The sequence below is a fragment of the Prinia subflava genome, chromosome 9 (genome assembly GCF_021018805.1).
Source record: "Prinia subflava isolate CZ2003 ecotype Zambia chromosome 9, Cam_Psub_1.2, whole genome shotgun sequence".
Classification (NCBI taxonomy): Eukaryota; Metazoa; Chordata; class Aves; order Passeriformes; family Cisticolidae; genus Prinia; species Prinia subflava.
In genome coordinates this window covers 26,212,687-26,228,650 of record NC_086255.1, presented here as the reverse complement: position 1 = coordinate 26,228,650, position 15,964 = coordinate 26,212,687, and the positions used below count along the sequence as shown (strand labels likewise).

General features: G+C 38.3%; 1 protein-coding gene across 2 annotated transcripts in view; it reads left to right on the top strand.

Annotated features, from left to right (window-relative positions):
• PARG (poly(ADP-ribose) glycohydrolase) overlaps nt 1–15,964 on the top strand; it is a 60,481-nt gene that overhangs the window by 5,845 nt on the left and 38,672 nt on the right. The window contains exons 3-7 of one of the 2 annotated variants that reach the window (XM_063406005.1): nt 15–989; nt 2,002–2,185; nt 3,652–3,774; nt 4,474–4,557; nt 5,665–5,739. In XM_063406005.1, the coding sequence (XP_063262075.1) occupies nt 15–989; nt 2,002–2,185; nt 3,652–3,774; nt 4,474–4,557; nt 5,665–5,739 (1,441 nt within the window). Of the gene's footprint in view, nt 1–14; nt 990–1,998; nt 2,186–3,651; nt 3,775–4,473; nt 4,558–5,664; nt 5,740–15,964 lie in introns of both variants that reach the window. The other variant, XM_063406004.1, reaches the window with a different exon arrangement.

Here is a 15,964-nt window from a genome sequence, read left to right as displayed (position 1 = left end):
CTTCTTTTCCACAGCTTACACAGCAAAATTAATAACAATACTGAAGCAAATCCTAAGATGACTTCCATTAAAAAAGAGAACTTTTGTGAGCATGATGTGAAAAAGCTAGAGAATACTGGTCAGCAAAATTATGCAAAAATATCTGTGGAAGTTGGTGCAAAGCATGGAAATTTGCCTCAGACAGGCAGCATGTGTAACTGGGAGGCTGAGGACAAAGATGCAGTCTTAGATACAGATCCTGTGAAGGACCCTCAGTCTGCAGACCTCTTTAAAAATGCCAACATTGATCAGATGCACAAAGCTGGCAAGCAGAGAGGCTGTGAAGAAAGCAGTGCCACTTGGACTCAGAGGAAGTTATCAGCAGGCCGGCCTTCAAAAGCAGGAAATTCAAAACCTTCAAAAGATGTCGAGACAGATGCACAAGTGGCTTCATGCAATTCTCAGAAGCTGAAGAGTTGCAACTCTGTCTGTTTAATGGGTGAGCAAGAGGAAGGGGATGTAGTTCCAGAAAGTCCCCTGTCAGATGCTGGTTGTGATGCCTGTGTATCTGATCTTGGAGGGCCTGGCAAGCTGAGCAAATGTCAGAGCAGTTCAGGGGACTCGCCTGCTTTTGAGAAAGAAAGTGAACCAGAGTCACCGATGGATGTGGATAATTCTAAAAATAGCTGCCATGGGTCAGAGGCTGATGAAGAAACAAGTCCATTTCTGGATGAACGAGAGGAGATCAATATGTCAAAACCTGTAAACAAATCTTTTAGAATTCAATATGGGGATGCTGAATTGGAGTCAAGGAAATCACGTTTTTCTGCCAAGGGCTGTGAAAGCTTTGAGGAAGTGGATAATTCTGTTAAAGAGGACAGTCTGCATACAAAGGCACCTGGGATCTCTCCTGCTCCATCATCAGAATGCAAAGGTGCAAAACAGAGTGTGAAGAGAGACTCCAAAATCACTTCTCACTTCATGAGGATACCTAAAGTTGAGGAGAAAAGGTAGCTTTCTGTCTGCTTCTTCATCTGGTTTTTTCATGCTTGGAAATTTCCTCTTTGGTGACAGAATTTCACAGGCTGGATTGTATAGAGTTTTGCAAAATGTATTTTAAGATACAAAGACAACTGACCTAAGATTGAAATAACTTATTTTTAAGGGGGCTATTTGCGGGGTTTTTGAAGGGTATGTTTGTCCAGTACAATTCTTAAAATTCTTATTAGTTTGATCTGTTGAAAATAGTGAATCTGTTTTGTTGAACTATCAATGCTATTGATGCTTTAATTGACATAGACATGGAAAAATAGACATGCTCACTTTTGAGAGCAGTTGTAGAGATGTTTGGGGTTTTTTGTTGATATTTCTGGGTTTGGGTGGGTTTTTTTGGTTTGTTTTGTTTGGCTCTAGTCATAAATTGGGAGAGAGAAGGACTGGTGATTACACTGCAGCAATGGAAACAGGAGCCCTGAGGATGACAGAGGACTCTGCATGCCAGGTGTTGTGGAAGGACAAAAGGATAATCTCTGCTCTGAACACCTTTGATTTCACTGGAGCTGAGAAAGTGAATAAGCATCTAAGCGGGGGAACAGGAACAAAGGGAGTCTGTATTTTGGTATAACATGCAATTCTTTGACTTCACTCAGGTCCTTCAAGTAGGGCAAGAAAGTAGTTCTGCACATCTTTACTGGGTCATTGTCCATGGATAAACAGATTCTGTTGGGAGGGAGCTCTGCAGAGGAATACCCTGCTTTGCTAACCCACCGCAGTTCCGTGAAGGGTTTTGTCAGCCTGTAGAGAGGAGTGTTTTGGTAGACACGTACTTGTGTGTCTTGGGGAGGGGAAGGTTGGTGATGCTGGGAGTTCTCCCCAAATAAAGCTTTGGCCTTAGGCTGCAGCAAAGGCTGGCAAATAAACTGGCTGCTATTATTGTAACCCTGGGCTGGAAGTTTGTGTACTTGCCCATCAGTTTTCTTCAGTGGAAATAAAATATTTCAATGCATTGTATTTTCACAGCAGGAAAGAAAAGTGTGAATTCAAACCCCAGAGGCCAGGAAGGAAAGTTGCTAGATATACCCCACCTCCTCTGCCAGCCAACAAGAAGTGGTTTGGAACGCCGATGGAGGAGATGAGAAGGACGCCGGCGTGCGCGGCGCGCCTGCCTCACCTGCGGCCCTCAGGCAGCCACACCGTCACCGTCAGGGTACAGTAACGCTCTGCACTGCCCCGCCAGAGCTCTGCCTCGAGGGTGCAGCAGGATGAAATGCCGTGTGTCAGTCTTACATTCTGGCATCCTGCTTGTACTGTTTCTTGCCATTCCTTGCAAGTGGACTGGGGCAGCTGATTTTCCTGAAAATTGGCTGTTCTGGTGTCACCATGAGATTCTCCTAGTTTTCTGAGCGTTCATACTAAAGTAGAAGTGTGCACCTTCTCACGCTCGTTCATGTAAACAAGGAGATCATATTTATAAATATTACCAGTGTTTTCACATTCTTATCCTTGGAGAGGAATGACTATGTGACAGTCCCTTTGACCAATGTGGTTGAGAGGTGGGAATACTGCTCTCCAATCCATGGGCACCCAGCTAAAAGTATATAATAGGAGTGATAAACAAAGCAGGAGATTCTCTGCTGCTGCGCCTCTGCTCTCCCAAATTCCTGGTCCGTGTCTCTTTTTGAGCGAGGCTCACAGCGACATTCTGGTGCATAGAATTAGGATATTAAGATCCAGAAGAAACATAATAATGGTTTTGCTGCCTCTATCTTGTTAGGAGCAAGTATTTTTGTTTTGTGGGGTGTTGTGAATGCTTCCTTGACTGAGTTATAAAGTTTGGGAATTTAAATATGTCTACGGGTAAAAGTGGTACTTCCAACATTTGCATGCTATGTTTTCATTTTAATGTGATTCTGATTTGGGTTCAAGAGATACAAAAGGCTCAAGATAGTCAAAATATGGAAAAGACAAAGAATGAAGCAGAGTTTCTTGCAATTTTACTACTGCATTTTAGATCAAATCTGATACGTTTTCCTTTAATCCTTTGGAGTAGTATGCAATCCAGTTATTATTGGAACAAAACATGACCAGAAAACTCTGGGACGATGGATAAATCCCAAGCACATTGAGTTCAAATACATATTCTGAGAGACTTATTGCTGCTAGAGGGCTGAATAGCAAATTAAGTCTTTAAGAATTTGGTGTTCTTTTTTTTTTTTTTTACTTTCCTATTGTTCTGTGGAGTAAGCTTGAGATATTGCTCTATCTGTAATGATTCCTCATCCCTTTCAGTGTTGGTTTAAAAATACTATTTCTGCACATGACTGTGGTTACCTTTGTGACAACATTTTGAATATACTTGAATGAAAATATGCAGATACCTAAATTGATAAACGAGGAAATTTTTAGCTGGTGGTTGGATATATAGTAATTGAATATATTACCTTTATTTGAGTGTGTTAAGGTGGCCTTCTTTTCAACAGTATATTATAAGATTAACAGATGGATTTCTTTTTCTGAGCTGTCATGTGGCCAGTTTGTAGCTTTCCGCTTTCCAGAAAGGATGACTGTAGATGAGAGCTTTTTAAACTGTATTTTTGCTTACTTTTTATTTCTTCCATTTAAAAACTTGAAAGTAGAGTCTGATTTTTTTTCCCCTGTCCTTCTGTGTTACAGGTAGATCTTCTGAGGGAAGGAGAGGTACCTAAACCTTTTCCAACTCACTACAAAGATTTGTGGGATAACAAGCACGTTAAAATGCCCTGCTCAGAACAAAATTTATACCCTGTAGAGGATGAGGTAAGATAAAATATTTACAGCTATGTGATCAAATAAGTTTGTTTCCACATAGATGAGTTTTCGGTTTACTGCATTTGCTCAATTGTCTATGACTGACTATGGAATTAGAAAATCAAGTCTGAAAAACTGGATTTTGGGTCATGATGCTTCAGACAGAGCAGAAGACTGGTTTTTGTCCTGGTAATTGTTTTGCTTAACCAATGATTTGATGGTATATATATAGAATGTAAACTTGAACTCCCTATAAACATTATTATTTACTTACATATTTATATGTTATATATTTTGTGTGTGTGGCAATTTGCAATTTCAAGAGATGTGAATGAATTAGTAAGCACAGTGTGATTATAATACTGTGTCAGGTATTGCTGATAGTGAGGTGTATCTGACTGTTGTTCTGCTAGAACAATTGCAGAAATCAGCCCTGCATGCTTTGTTGGTCTGATATTTCTTGTCACTGCTTGGGACTTAAACATATCCACTGAAATACTTCAGACTAGGGTGAATAGAATCAGCAAATGTGTCCTGGTGTAAAAACTCCACAATGGTTATTGATACTTGACTCAGAAACAAAGAATTCTTATAGCCTCTATTAAATATACTCAGTCTTTTCACTTACCAGCTTTACAGATGACAATAAATGTGTCTTTATGTTTTGAATAACTTAATTTGACTTTGTTTTGGACTTTTACTTCAAAGAATGGAGATAGAACTGCTGGAAGTCGGTGGGAACTAATCCAAACTGCCTTACTTAACAAATTTACCTGCTCACATGATTTGAAGGTAAGCCTGTCAGTTTGAAGTCAAGTCTGTATGCATTTAAACACATTCAGGTTGTCTGTATACTGATACTGTTTCTGGCTTGGTTCTATTTGTTTAACGACTGAGAAGAATAAATTATGAAAAGCTTGCTGCTGTTCAAGGGAGTTCCTAAAGAATGAAGGTTCTTAATGAGTACTGAGTCTTACCAGTGAATTTATTCAGATTATTTAAGTGAATTGCCCTTTTAAAGTCTACTCAAAACTGTGTTTGTGCAGCAGTATATCCTAGTCTGTGGCAAATGTAGAGTGAGGGTTTTGTGTAGCCAGATGGTCTGGGATGCACAGGTGAGAGGGTTGGAAATAGTAACTCTTCGCATCAGTTCACTCCACTAAAATCACAATTCAAGCTGCTGACAAAAATCTGTAGATTTTGGAGACTAATGCTCTTTTGATAATTCTTACAGTTACGTTGGCACAAAGTCTTACAGTAACATGAATATCGATTTGGAGCAGCTTAGAGTTGCTATTATGTCTTTTTGGTGAAGAATAATGTAATTTAGGTTATACCTGAAAGGCAGGGAAGGAGGAGGAGGCAAAAGCCGTAGATAAAATTCAAATGACCAAATAGAGCTTCCCCAGCGACTGAGGAGAGTTCTCTTGTTATTTTATTTGGTGTCTTTTTCTTGTGAATTTTTAAGGGTGGTGTTATTGTGAAGGGTCTATTTAATTTTGCTGTGGTTCTGATTCTTTAAGTTCCTAAACTGGTAAAACTTCTGCTTTGTTGCTTTTATACCTTAAATAGTTTTTAATGGTACTATTAACAAGAGCAAGAGTGGGATGGGGAACATTTATGTTGTTTCTTGGGAGATATGCCTTGTCTTGTTTTGTGTTAGGATTAAAAATCTCACAGACTGAAGCTTATTCATTGCTAAACCCAAAAGAGAGGGTTCAGTATCAAGGATTTGCTCTACATCAGTGGAGCAAATTAAGTGTTACGGATTTTGGTAGGGTCTGTGACAGGTTTTAGCCAGCAGATGGTGCTGTTCCTTCAACAAGGAAAGTTCCTACTATGGTTTTTCTCCCATTAATAATTATCTCTAAGTTCTGTTTTGTTGTGCTTCTTCCATAGGAGGCCATATTGAGATACAACGTTGCTTATTCCAAGAAATGGGACTTTACAGCTCTTTCTGACTTCTGTGAGAAGGTAAAACAAGTTGATTTAAAATAGGGAGAAAGTAATATGAAAGTGACTATTTTGCCTATATGTCTCAATGCTTTAGACATTATTTCCATTTCCAAGAGTAAATGTTTCCAATTATCAGACATCTAAGTGAGTAGCTATTTAGCTAGTAACTTCAGCTGAAGCAACAATTATACTTTATAAACTGGCTTAATTAAAAATTTTATACATGTAATTTGGGTTCTTCAGTAATATCTAAGCTTCCTGAAGGTAAGGTGAGAAACGCCCTGTTCCTGTTTTATGACAGCCAGATTTATTAAGAAATTGTACTAATATTTGCAGTGTCATGGTTTTTTTTGTTTTTAAAAGTGTTGGTCTTTTTTTTCATTTTTTGTAAAACTTTAATGTTATGTTGCAGTGGTGTTTGTATAGACTGTGCTTTACTGGTATAGCAGGAAAATTTTGCTGTTTGGAGTGGTGAATTTAAGCTGTAGAGCCTTTGAAAGACTAGGGTGGGTTTTATAGCTTCAAATATTAGGTATTAGTTCTTTCATGGGGAAGATGGAAAAGAGAAATGAATAGTAGGTCTTAAATGCAAGTTGGACTATTATTAATGTACATCCTGGTTGACAATCAGAAACTGTGTTAATTAAAGAATAATGAAAGCTTAAATAAGGTGCAGTAGAAATTGTATTTTTCTTCAGCAGTTCAGAAGTACTTCTAAAACACATGTACTTGTTTTCTTGGGAGGGGCTTGCTAAGCTCTATTAAGACTCAGTGGAAACTAAATTTGATTTGAAGTGAGTTTTGTTTGTTATGTATGTAAATAGATGTCTGCGTGGGCCATGTGATCAGAGGAGCTGTTCTGTTCTCTCTGTTGCCTGTCTCCATTGCATGCGGGGACTGCTCTTTCACACAATGAATTTTCTTTTGCATGCAGCATGGTATTATTACTACTGATGAAAAGCACTTATAAAAATCCCAGTGACATCACATTTGCAAGTCACAAGAACTGCTGTGCTCACCCATTTTGCAGATTTGGTGCTCCCCACTCATCTCTGGGGTTGCTGCCATGGCTCCATGGTTGAGGCTGTGGAGAGTCGGTCTCTGCTCCTACTGACTCTCCTGCTAACAAAATTAACTTGGCCTGTTCAGTTCACTCCTGTGTTTCTGAAGTATACATGCTTAAATTAGAATGTTTTAAAGTGTGAGTGCTGTTCAGTCCAAAATCTGACTCAGGAACATACCAGATTTGCATCATGTTGCTACAAGCACAACTGAGCTTGTCCTGATGTGTTCACACTGTACGTTGGGGATTTTGGAAGCTCTGTGTGATGAGATTCAGAGATCATCAGCCAGAGAGCGAAAGTAATATCAGCTGTCTCCAGAGGAGAGGGAACAACAGGGAAATAAACTGGGGATTGGGCATCCATCTTTCATGAGGATGAAAAGGAAATTTCTGTATCCTGGAAATGGTGGTTTATTTGTGTGGTTGACAGATGAGGGGAGGAGATCTGTTTCATACACAGATTTTCAACTGAGTTAAAAGAGTGTGCAGCAGTATTTGAAATAAGAAACTGTGAACAGCTTATGACAGTCGCCCCTTGTAGACCACAGAAGCAAAAGCAAGCCCTGGCTTGCTTTGTTGAATGTATTGAGTTTAGTGAACAGGACATGTGGAAGGGATAGATTTTGCAGAGAAATGCTTGAATTTTTGTATTATAAAAGGATGTGTGAACTTTGCAAATTTTGTAAATTTACAAGGCATCTGCTTTCAAAGGATGCTTGCGGTCTAAGTGAGCAGCTCTTGTGTGAAAGTTGACATCCTCTGTGGAAATGACCTAAATATATTGCCTGTAGTGAGCTGTAGTGCTTTTGAATTTGTTGTACTTGTGAGTTAATGATTAAGGGCTTACCACTGGCCTGTGTATTTTCTTGTTTATCCTATGATTTTGAGGGTACAGAGGAGCTGTTTCAGGTTTGCCCAGCCAAGGTTGAGGAGTTTGGTTAAAAAGAACACTGGCCTGAGTAATCAGCCCAAAGGCTGATTCATTTAGCAGCAGCTCAACAGAAGGAGATGTGGTCACACATATATATTAAAAGAAAAAGGTTAAAACAGAGTCTGTGATTGTCAGATGTGTATTTATATCATTGGGCACTATTGATTTTCAGTGCCTGCTTAACCGAGGATTTTGGAGACTGATTTAGAAGGGAGCTCTGTCTGTAAATCTACTGGTGTCTGTTTTGAGGATTATTCAGATATTACTTGAATAGGTCTGTGTTTGGTTATGAAGTGTCATTTGTTATTTTGTCTTCTAATTATGGACACAGCTCACCTCATCTATTAATCTCTTAAATGCTGTCATATCAGTCTTGCGTTGGGCTTCCTATTTTAGGTAGTTCCTTGCAAGTTATGCTATCAAAATAGGCATTATTTTTAACCACTACTTTGTAAGATTCAAGTCAATTTTCTTATAATGATAATAATTACCAGTTTATTTGGCTTAGGTTTATTTTCTCTTAGGATGAAAACACTCTCAGCTTTCTTAACTACTAGGAAATAAATATCACATATGTGAGCCAAGATTTTTTCCTGTAACATCACAGCCTGCAAGTTCTGCAGTTTGGTCAAAGAGTTGTCAGAAGAGGGAGCCCTCACACTTTTCAAAAGATTCTCTTGAATGTCAGTTAAAGTATGGAAGTATAATTCCTGTTTGTACAGTGAAGTAAATTGGGAAATTTGGGTTCTTTTCTATTTCTTTTGACAATTTCATACAACTTGTACATAGAACACAGAACTTGTTCATAGAACAATGCATGTAAAGATCTTGGTGGCTGTTAACTTCAGACATCTGACTGTTTTGCTGTTCTCTACAGAATTTCCACAGTGTTGTATTAATTTGTTTTGCCATCTGTCTGTTGATATTGGCATACATGCTTAGGATTTCTTCAAGTTACTACTTAGTGGATGAAAGTTATTAGTGCTAATATTTTTCTTTGTATGTGCAAAATTTTTGTCACTTGGAAGTCATCCTTATATCTGTTTTCCCAGAACTTACCTAGAGGCTGGGAAAGAGTAAGCAACAAGCAGAAAAGGAAATGTGAGGAAACCACTATGGATGGAGCTGTATTGGAATCCACAGTGTGTTATAGATGAGCTTTATTTCTGGGAATGATGAGGGGCTGGGTATTAATTACATGCTTTTGCTCAGCAGTGCTATGTACTGTAGTAGTTTTTATTTTTATTTCTTCTAGATTTGCCATTCCACTTCCAGGCAAAACCAAGTTATTTTTCTTTTTTCCCAAGTGCATGAAATAAAAAGTCTAGTTAGGTCATTCAGGGCTTATGCCCTAGACTAATCTGTGACAACAGCAACTTTATCTGAAGGGAAAAGTAGGGCTCTATCGTTTTAGTGAATCATGTGGTCTGCTGCTTTAGATTGGGCCTCCTTGTCCTGGAGATGCTTTGTTTTTGTTACATTGCTTTAAGGTTTCTTGGAGCTTAAGCATAATTCTTGTCAAGGAACTCTTCCTTTTACTGCTTGCATCTGTGCTGCCCTTTCAGGAACAGAGGAGTATTTAAATCTGGAAATGGCATAGCCCAAGACTTGAGTTCAGGTAAATTTGTGTGGCAAAGACAGTGATTGTGTCTGAGCTTCTGCAAGTGGTCTGAAAAAGGATCACAGTGCATCTTGCAGGCACAGTGCAGTGAATCCATAACTATATTTTGTTTATCTGGAGTCTTTGATTGTACTGGTGGAAAGTTTAGGAAATGGAGAAACAGGGAGAGGAGTCAGGAGTGATGAAAAAGTATGCAACAGCAGTGAAGGGACACCAGATGAGTGTTCTTAGCAGGTAAGGGGTTCAGCACCAGACAAAAGGAATTACTGAGATACTGAGTAGAGGGCTGTGGAACCCCTTGTCAGGGGAGCTAGAGGATGCTGTGGCCTTACATCAGGCTTTGAAGGAATTTGGAGAAATTGCTGTTAGAAAGATCTCATTGACACCCATAGAGATATTTTGGTGGGCTCTGGAATTTCTGATACTGATTACTGCAGATGAGGAAGTGCTGCTGATTACTTGTGCTTCTTGCTGTTAGACTTTTCTAGGAACCCTTTCCTTTCATTGTACTGTTCTGTTGTACATAGAACTCTTGTCCATTTTTACATTCTTATGGCTTGTCTGGATTGAAGCTGGATTGATGTGGCCTTGTCATGCAGGGTCTGTTGTTGCATATGTGCAATATGAGATGGTGCTGACAGAAAGGTATGGCATCTATACAGTAGAATTTTTGAGGGACAAAATACTAAAGGTCATTGACATTTTAAATGCTTGAATCACTTAGGGCACTTAGGCCTTTCAAAATTTGCTTTTCCAGGCTCTCTTCAAACCCTTGGTGCCTACTTGACTCAAGTAGGACTACTTAAAGGGGATATGCTATCAGTATCTTTACAAAGACACTCTCCACTGTGTAATACTCAGTTTCCAGCTGTTAGAATTGCTTCTGGTATAGAGAAAACCGTGTCTGTGTCTGCAGTGCCTGTGTATGGATGCCTTGTGGTCTTTTTGTCTTTTGGGAAAACTGTTTGAAGCCAGTCAGTCTATTTAATGGCCAGTAATTGCAATTTGTTGTTGGTTGCCATGTAAATTCAGCATTCAGGAAATACTTCTATATTACAAAAGAAGCTGTATAACTTTTACCTTTGGATTTTTCTATGAGATTGAAAGAAAAGTGATAATGATGTCTAAAAAGACCAGTCTCTTCCCTTCTTTATACTTAATTACAGAGAAGAACTTCAGCATGAGGGAAGAATTTCCCAGACTACTTTCTCTGTGCTCCTCTTTCTCCTTTTTCAGTCAAGCATGAGTTCACTGGTTTTAACCTCAAAACTGACTGTTAGCTGTTGGAGGTTTTTTGTGGCACAATTCTCAGCTTATTCTAAAATCTGATATAAAGCCATGTAGCAAGAAAATGAAGTCACTTGTCAAACTGAAGGAATATATTGCTATTTTTCTACACCCTTTATAGATAGTTGTCTTAGAATTACAGCAGTAATTAGTGTTGATACAAGATTAGAAAAGGAGTTCCATTTCTCACTTCTTTCCACTGAAGCTTACATGATGGGTGCTACTGCAAGCTGGATCCTTTTAGATGTCCAGAACAGATGGCATGTGAGACTTTGTTACTGTCTGCTTTTAAGTTTTTAGAACTTCACTTAATGCCTTAATGCCTTTTTAAAGTTTTCCATAAATGTAATTTAAAAACACATAAACTAAGTAATAAGATAAACATGTATATAAATTAATCTATAAATACAACTTCTTCTATTTTCCACAAATACCACACATCCATATTATGTATGTTTTAGTCTTGCAAAAGTCTGGTTTCCTTTTCTTATACTAGAAATTGTTTTTTGTTTGCACAAATCCTTGCCATTTTAATTTTGGCCTAGCAGTATTTATATGGATATGTGCAGACATACTTTCTAAAATATCACTTTTTCTACTGCAGGTGTTGTGTGCAGATTGCAGAATATAGGAGAATATTCTGAAAGTGAGGAGTGTTGGAGTCTTGTTAGTCAATACTTTGCACTGAAGAATAATGAAAGTAAATAGAAGAACACTAATGCATTTCACTGGAACACCTAGTACATGTGTATTGCTGATTGTGGTGCAAACCTGTAAAACCTGGGGTAATATCTACAGAATGTGCTCAGTGCATTTTTTGGCCAGTTTCTCATTTAAGTGTATACTACTACCTAGCATACTGTCATGTTTGGCCTGAACTTGTTACTTTCAGAAAATGTCAGATACAAGTAACTGAGTTAACACAGAGCATACTAAATGATAGAGAACTGAGCAAAACAATCAGACATGCAAATATTGGCAGTGTGTCTGCTGCTTCTCTAAGAAGAATTGGTTACATTTGTGATATCTGAATAAAAGAACTGTCTTGTAAATGAAATATTCTACTTCAATTGCAGAACTGCAGACAGCCACAGAACCACACAGCCTTTGTGGGTGTATAGTCTTACCTTTAATAACCTCAAAACTAATTTGAGAAAATTTTCAAATTACCTGGGTAATTTTGGAAATTATAGTTCAAATTTTTTTAACCTTTTTTTCAAACTTTCAGGATGATGCAAATGCAGTATAGTTTAACTGGATTATGGTTGAGTTCTAGATTTTCATTCATTTGAAAAAGACCATACACAGAACACTGCTACAGTTAAGTATGTGCATGTCTTGGGAAATCTATATGTTCTGATAAGGCTTCACCCTACTCCTGTCTCCTTGTAGGTCTTAGGAACCATGACAGTCTTTCCTGTTTGTTTTGTTGTTTGAATGACCTGCTTGAAAAAGTGATTGCTGTAATCAGTGAAACTGGAATAGGAGGAATTTTGAAGTACCAAATTATTCTGGTGACTGAGTTTTTGATAAATCATTTTTATATTTGTCTGGACAGTACTAACAGAAGTGAACATTGTATAGAGATGTCAGCACTACAAATGTAGGCTTTTAAGCAAGAAACAAAATGTCCTGAGGCTGAAAATAGCCTATCCATTGCTTCTTATTGGATTTTACTTTAGTCCAGATGTTTTCAAGCAATTTTCATTACATCACATTACCTTTTTAAAATCTAAACTGAAAAGGTCTTTTGAGTGCGCCATGAAGGGTTTTCTTTTTGCAGCAGCAGAAAGGAATTTATTCCCGTATTGAACAAAAGGTGAGCTTTTCTGTAGTGGGGGGAATGTGCATCTTGTACACATTCAAAAACACTAGAAACTAAGCATTGAAGAGAAAGAGCATTGAATTAGAGGCTTATTCTTAGTTTTGTGTACTGTCTTGGCACAACAGTTGAGTATTTTTTAAGTGGTGTTTTGTAAGCACTGTCGCAATGACTCTGGAGATGGAATTATCAGGGAAGGGATAGCTGCACATAGCAGGTGCAGAGTTAGAATTATGCTGTGTCCCAAGTACATGTGGATACTCAGTGCTTTAATAAAGGTCTGTGTAAAGACACATTCTGAGCATCTCTTTCATAGTTTTTCACTGTATTGAGAACATTCCTGTTTGAAAAAGAAAACAACCCATGTAAATATAAAATTCTGCGTTTACAGGCTGCCTTCGGATACTTGCTTTGTTTTGTTTTGGTGTCAGAGGATTATTGAATAGATTTCTTTACTTCCACTGGATTCTTTGTAAGTCATCATTTATCTGTGCTCACCGATGTATCCCAAATGACTAAGAGAAGCTTCTTTTTCTTGTGGAGGGGCTTTCCTCAGCTGCTTAGTGCTTTAGGATTTTTTTTATTTTGTTATGTATTGAGCAGTTAGAATACAAAAGCCCCGTGAAACAAACCCTGATGGTCAAAGCTTTCAAGAGAAATGCTCACTGCAAAGGTGTACATGGAGATACGGAAGCGATAAAGAGGCATTGCCATTTTTTAGGATGACTGTGAATTATAAATGAAGTGGACTGTAACTATATCCCTGGGTTTTTTTCTCCTTCCTTTTCATCTAAAAAACTGAATTTGCTTATATGGCTTCCTTGGAGAGTTTGTTACTGCTACCATGCATTCTCTAAAGAGCAGGTTTACAAAGGTGGGCAGGGTGTGTACCCTCAGGATGGTCTTTGAGAACAAAGCAGCAGTTGTTAAGGATGATACACCTGAGAGGTTATTCCAGGGTTGGATTGGCAGAAGACATGAACGAGCCTTTGGGGGGAAAAAAATTAAACAAAACTAAATTAACCTCTGCCTTGTAAGCTGTCTTCTTTTTTCCTTTTGAAGTGTCAGTTTGTGGTTTTGATAAATGTCAGAAGCATTCTTGTTCTCAAATAAGATTTCTCTGCATAATCCAGTTTTAGGATTTCTTTCTTCTTTCCTCCAAAGATTACCATGTCCTTCCTTTTGTTTCTAATCAGACAAGTGCTCAATAAATGGGATGGATTTGACAGCTGTGTGTGTTTCCTACCGAATTAGTTTTGTAAGGGAACTGGAAGAGGCAGATGAGAGTATTTTTTCCTGCAGTTTTGGAAGTTCATTGACTTGATTAAATGGGAATTAGAATGCACACACACCACACTCCCCACCCCACATTTCTTCTATGTTTAGTCTTGTTAGTATGTACAGTATCTGACATAATGATGAGTCTTTTACAGAGGCATATGAGTTACTGGGCTGCAGCCTGGTGTCTCTGGGTATGAGATGCTGATAGTTGTCACACAATGGCTTTTAAGTAGAATTGATCTCCTCTCTGTTCAGAAAGAAAGGCTTTGAAGAGAGTACTACTTAGTGAGGCTTGTTTTGGGGGTGTAATTTAATTTAAATAGATTTAGGGGGGTATTTAATTTAAATAGATTAGTTTATAAAATTCTTCAAATAAGAACTTTGTGGGCTTTTCTGTTGCTTGTGTGTTTGTTTGTTTGTTATTTTCCCCCAGCTGTTCCAAATACCAGATTGAAAAGTCTGCTGTTACTATTCTGTAAGGTTTAAGGGCACCTATGACAAAGATTAGAGGAGGAAAGGGAGTACAGATTGCCAGTCTGAGGTTGGTTACTTCCAGGTAAAAGACTTCAATGTCATAACCAGCAACTTGATTGTTTTATTGGCACTGCAGAGTTCTAGTCATGGATTTAGACTTCACGGTGTTTAGATGTTAAACAGTATGCAGAAAGTGTGGGGCTTCTGGATGGGACAGGAGAACAGGGAAATAAGTACAGGTTTCTCTGGAAGGAAGAGAAAATGGACAGTGCAATAAAGGAGCAGCCACATGTTGTCATTGTTTGAGCACACTCAGGTGTTTGAGTGTCTCAAAAGCATGGAACCATTTAGCTTGATAAGGACCTTGAAGTTCACAGAATGCAACATTAACCCAGCACTGCCAAGTCCACCACTAAGCCATGTCCCTAAGCACCACATCCACATGTTCTTAAAATACTTCCAAGGATGGTGTTTTCAGCTTTGAAGTATTTAATGTGCCTCAAAATACCCTATAAAAATATAAAGAGATACCTTATCTGAGAAAAATTGAAGATAGTGAAGAAGGAAAAAGGAAAAAAACGTATTCCCGAAATGCAGAGAATGAACGTACTGTAAATAGAGTACATACCAGATATTTGACTTGTCCAGTTATTTAGTTCAGCATTATCATATAACCATATGATATCTTACATTAAAATGGAAACTTGTTACTGGAAAGTTCAGTGTAGTAACTGTAGATGGTTCAGAGCACTGACAGCATGAGGCATTATGGTAGCTGTGAAGGAAGAAGAAGGTCAAAATCCATTAGAATTAGGAAATAAGAGACACACAATCTGAAGGAAGCACTCTGGTTTTCCTCTTCATCCTTAAGAACATGATTCAAATGGTCCTTGTCCTGCCACAAAAGGTAATATGGGGATATAAAACCAAACAAATTGGAAGCATTAAGCCATTGCTGTCTTAGCATGCTGGCTGCCTGTTGGCATGATGGCTGTGCCTTCCCAGGTGATAGATGGAGCTGTCCACATTTGTGTACCCTATGTGCAGTTTGTTTGCTTTGATGAGCTGTCAGATGTAGATTTAAACTCTCTACCATCACTATCACCCCATGCTACCTCAGATCCTTCTTATTAGGCCTGTCAGGCGTGTTCATCTGCTGCGTTTTGGAGGACTGGTTTATAGTGTCAGGAGGCCATTACTTACAGCCCTGTTTAGTCAGGCCTCTTTGCTGCAGAATAAATGTTCATTTGGCTAAATTGCAATGCATGTTTGGCTAAGAGCTCGTACCTCTGCTACGGCTCGCTGAGCCATTTGCATCTTAGGAATTGGAGCCCTAAGTCTTGTTCATTTAACCAGTCACTCCAGTGAAAATAGTGATGGAATTGCCAAATTATTTCTTTCGTAAAAAGCAAGTCATGCTTTGCAACTCTGACTCCATATACTTTTCCCTCAGGGTGTAATCTCTGCATGTATTTAATTCTTACGTATTTTGCATGATTGCAGCACTGAATAAAATCAACACTGTATTTATGTTTTTGTTTCAAATACTGAAGGAAGCTGTGAAAGACAATAGTGCATAATAAGCAAAGGGGAAACTGATCAATTCTTTAAAACCAAAATTGCTATGGTACTTAAATGAATTTTCCTTTATGAAAACTTGTTGGCAACCATTTCATATTTTAGAATTCCTTAAGTTATAAAACAAATGTTAGTTCCTTTGAAAATGGAAACTCAGTCCTTTCTCTTAATGTTTACAGAGTTGTA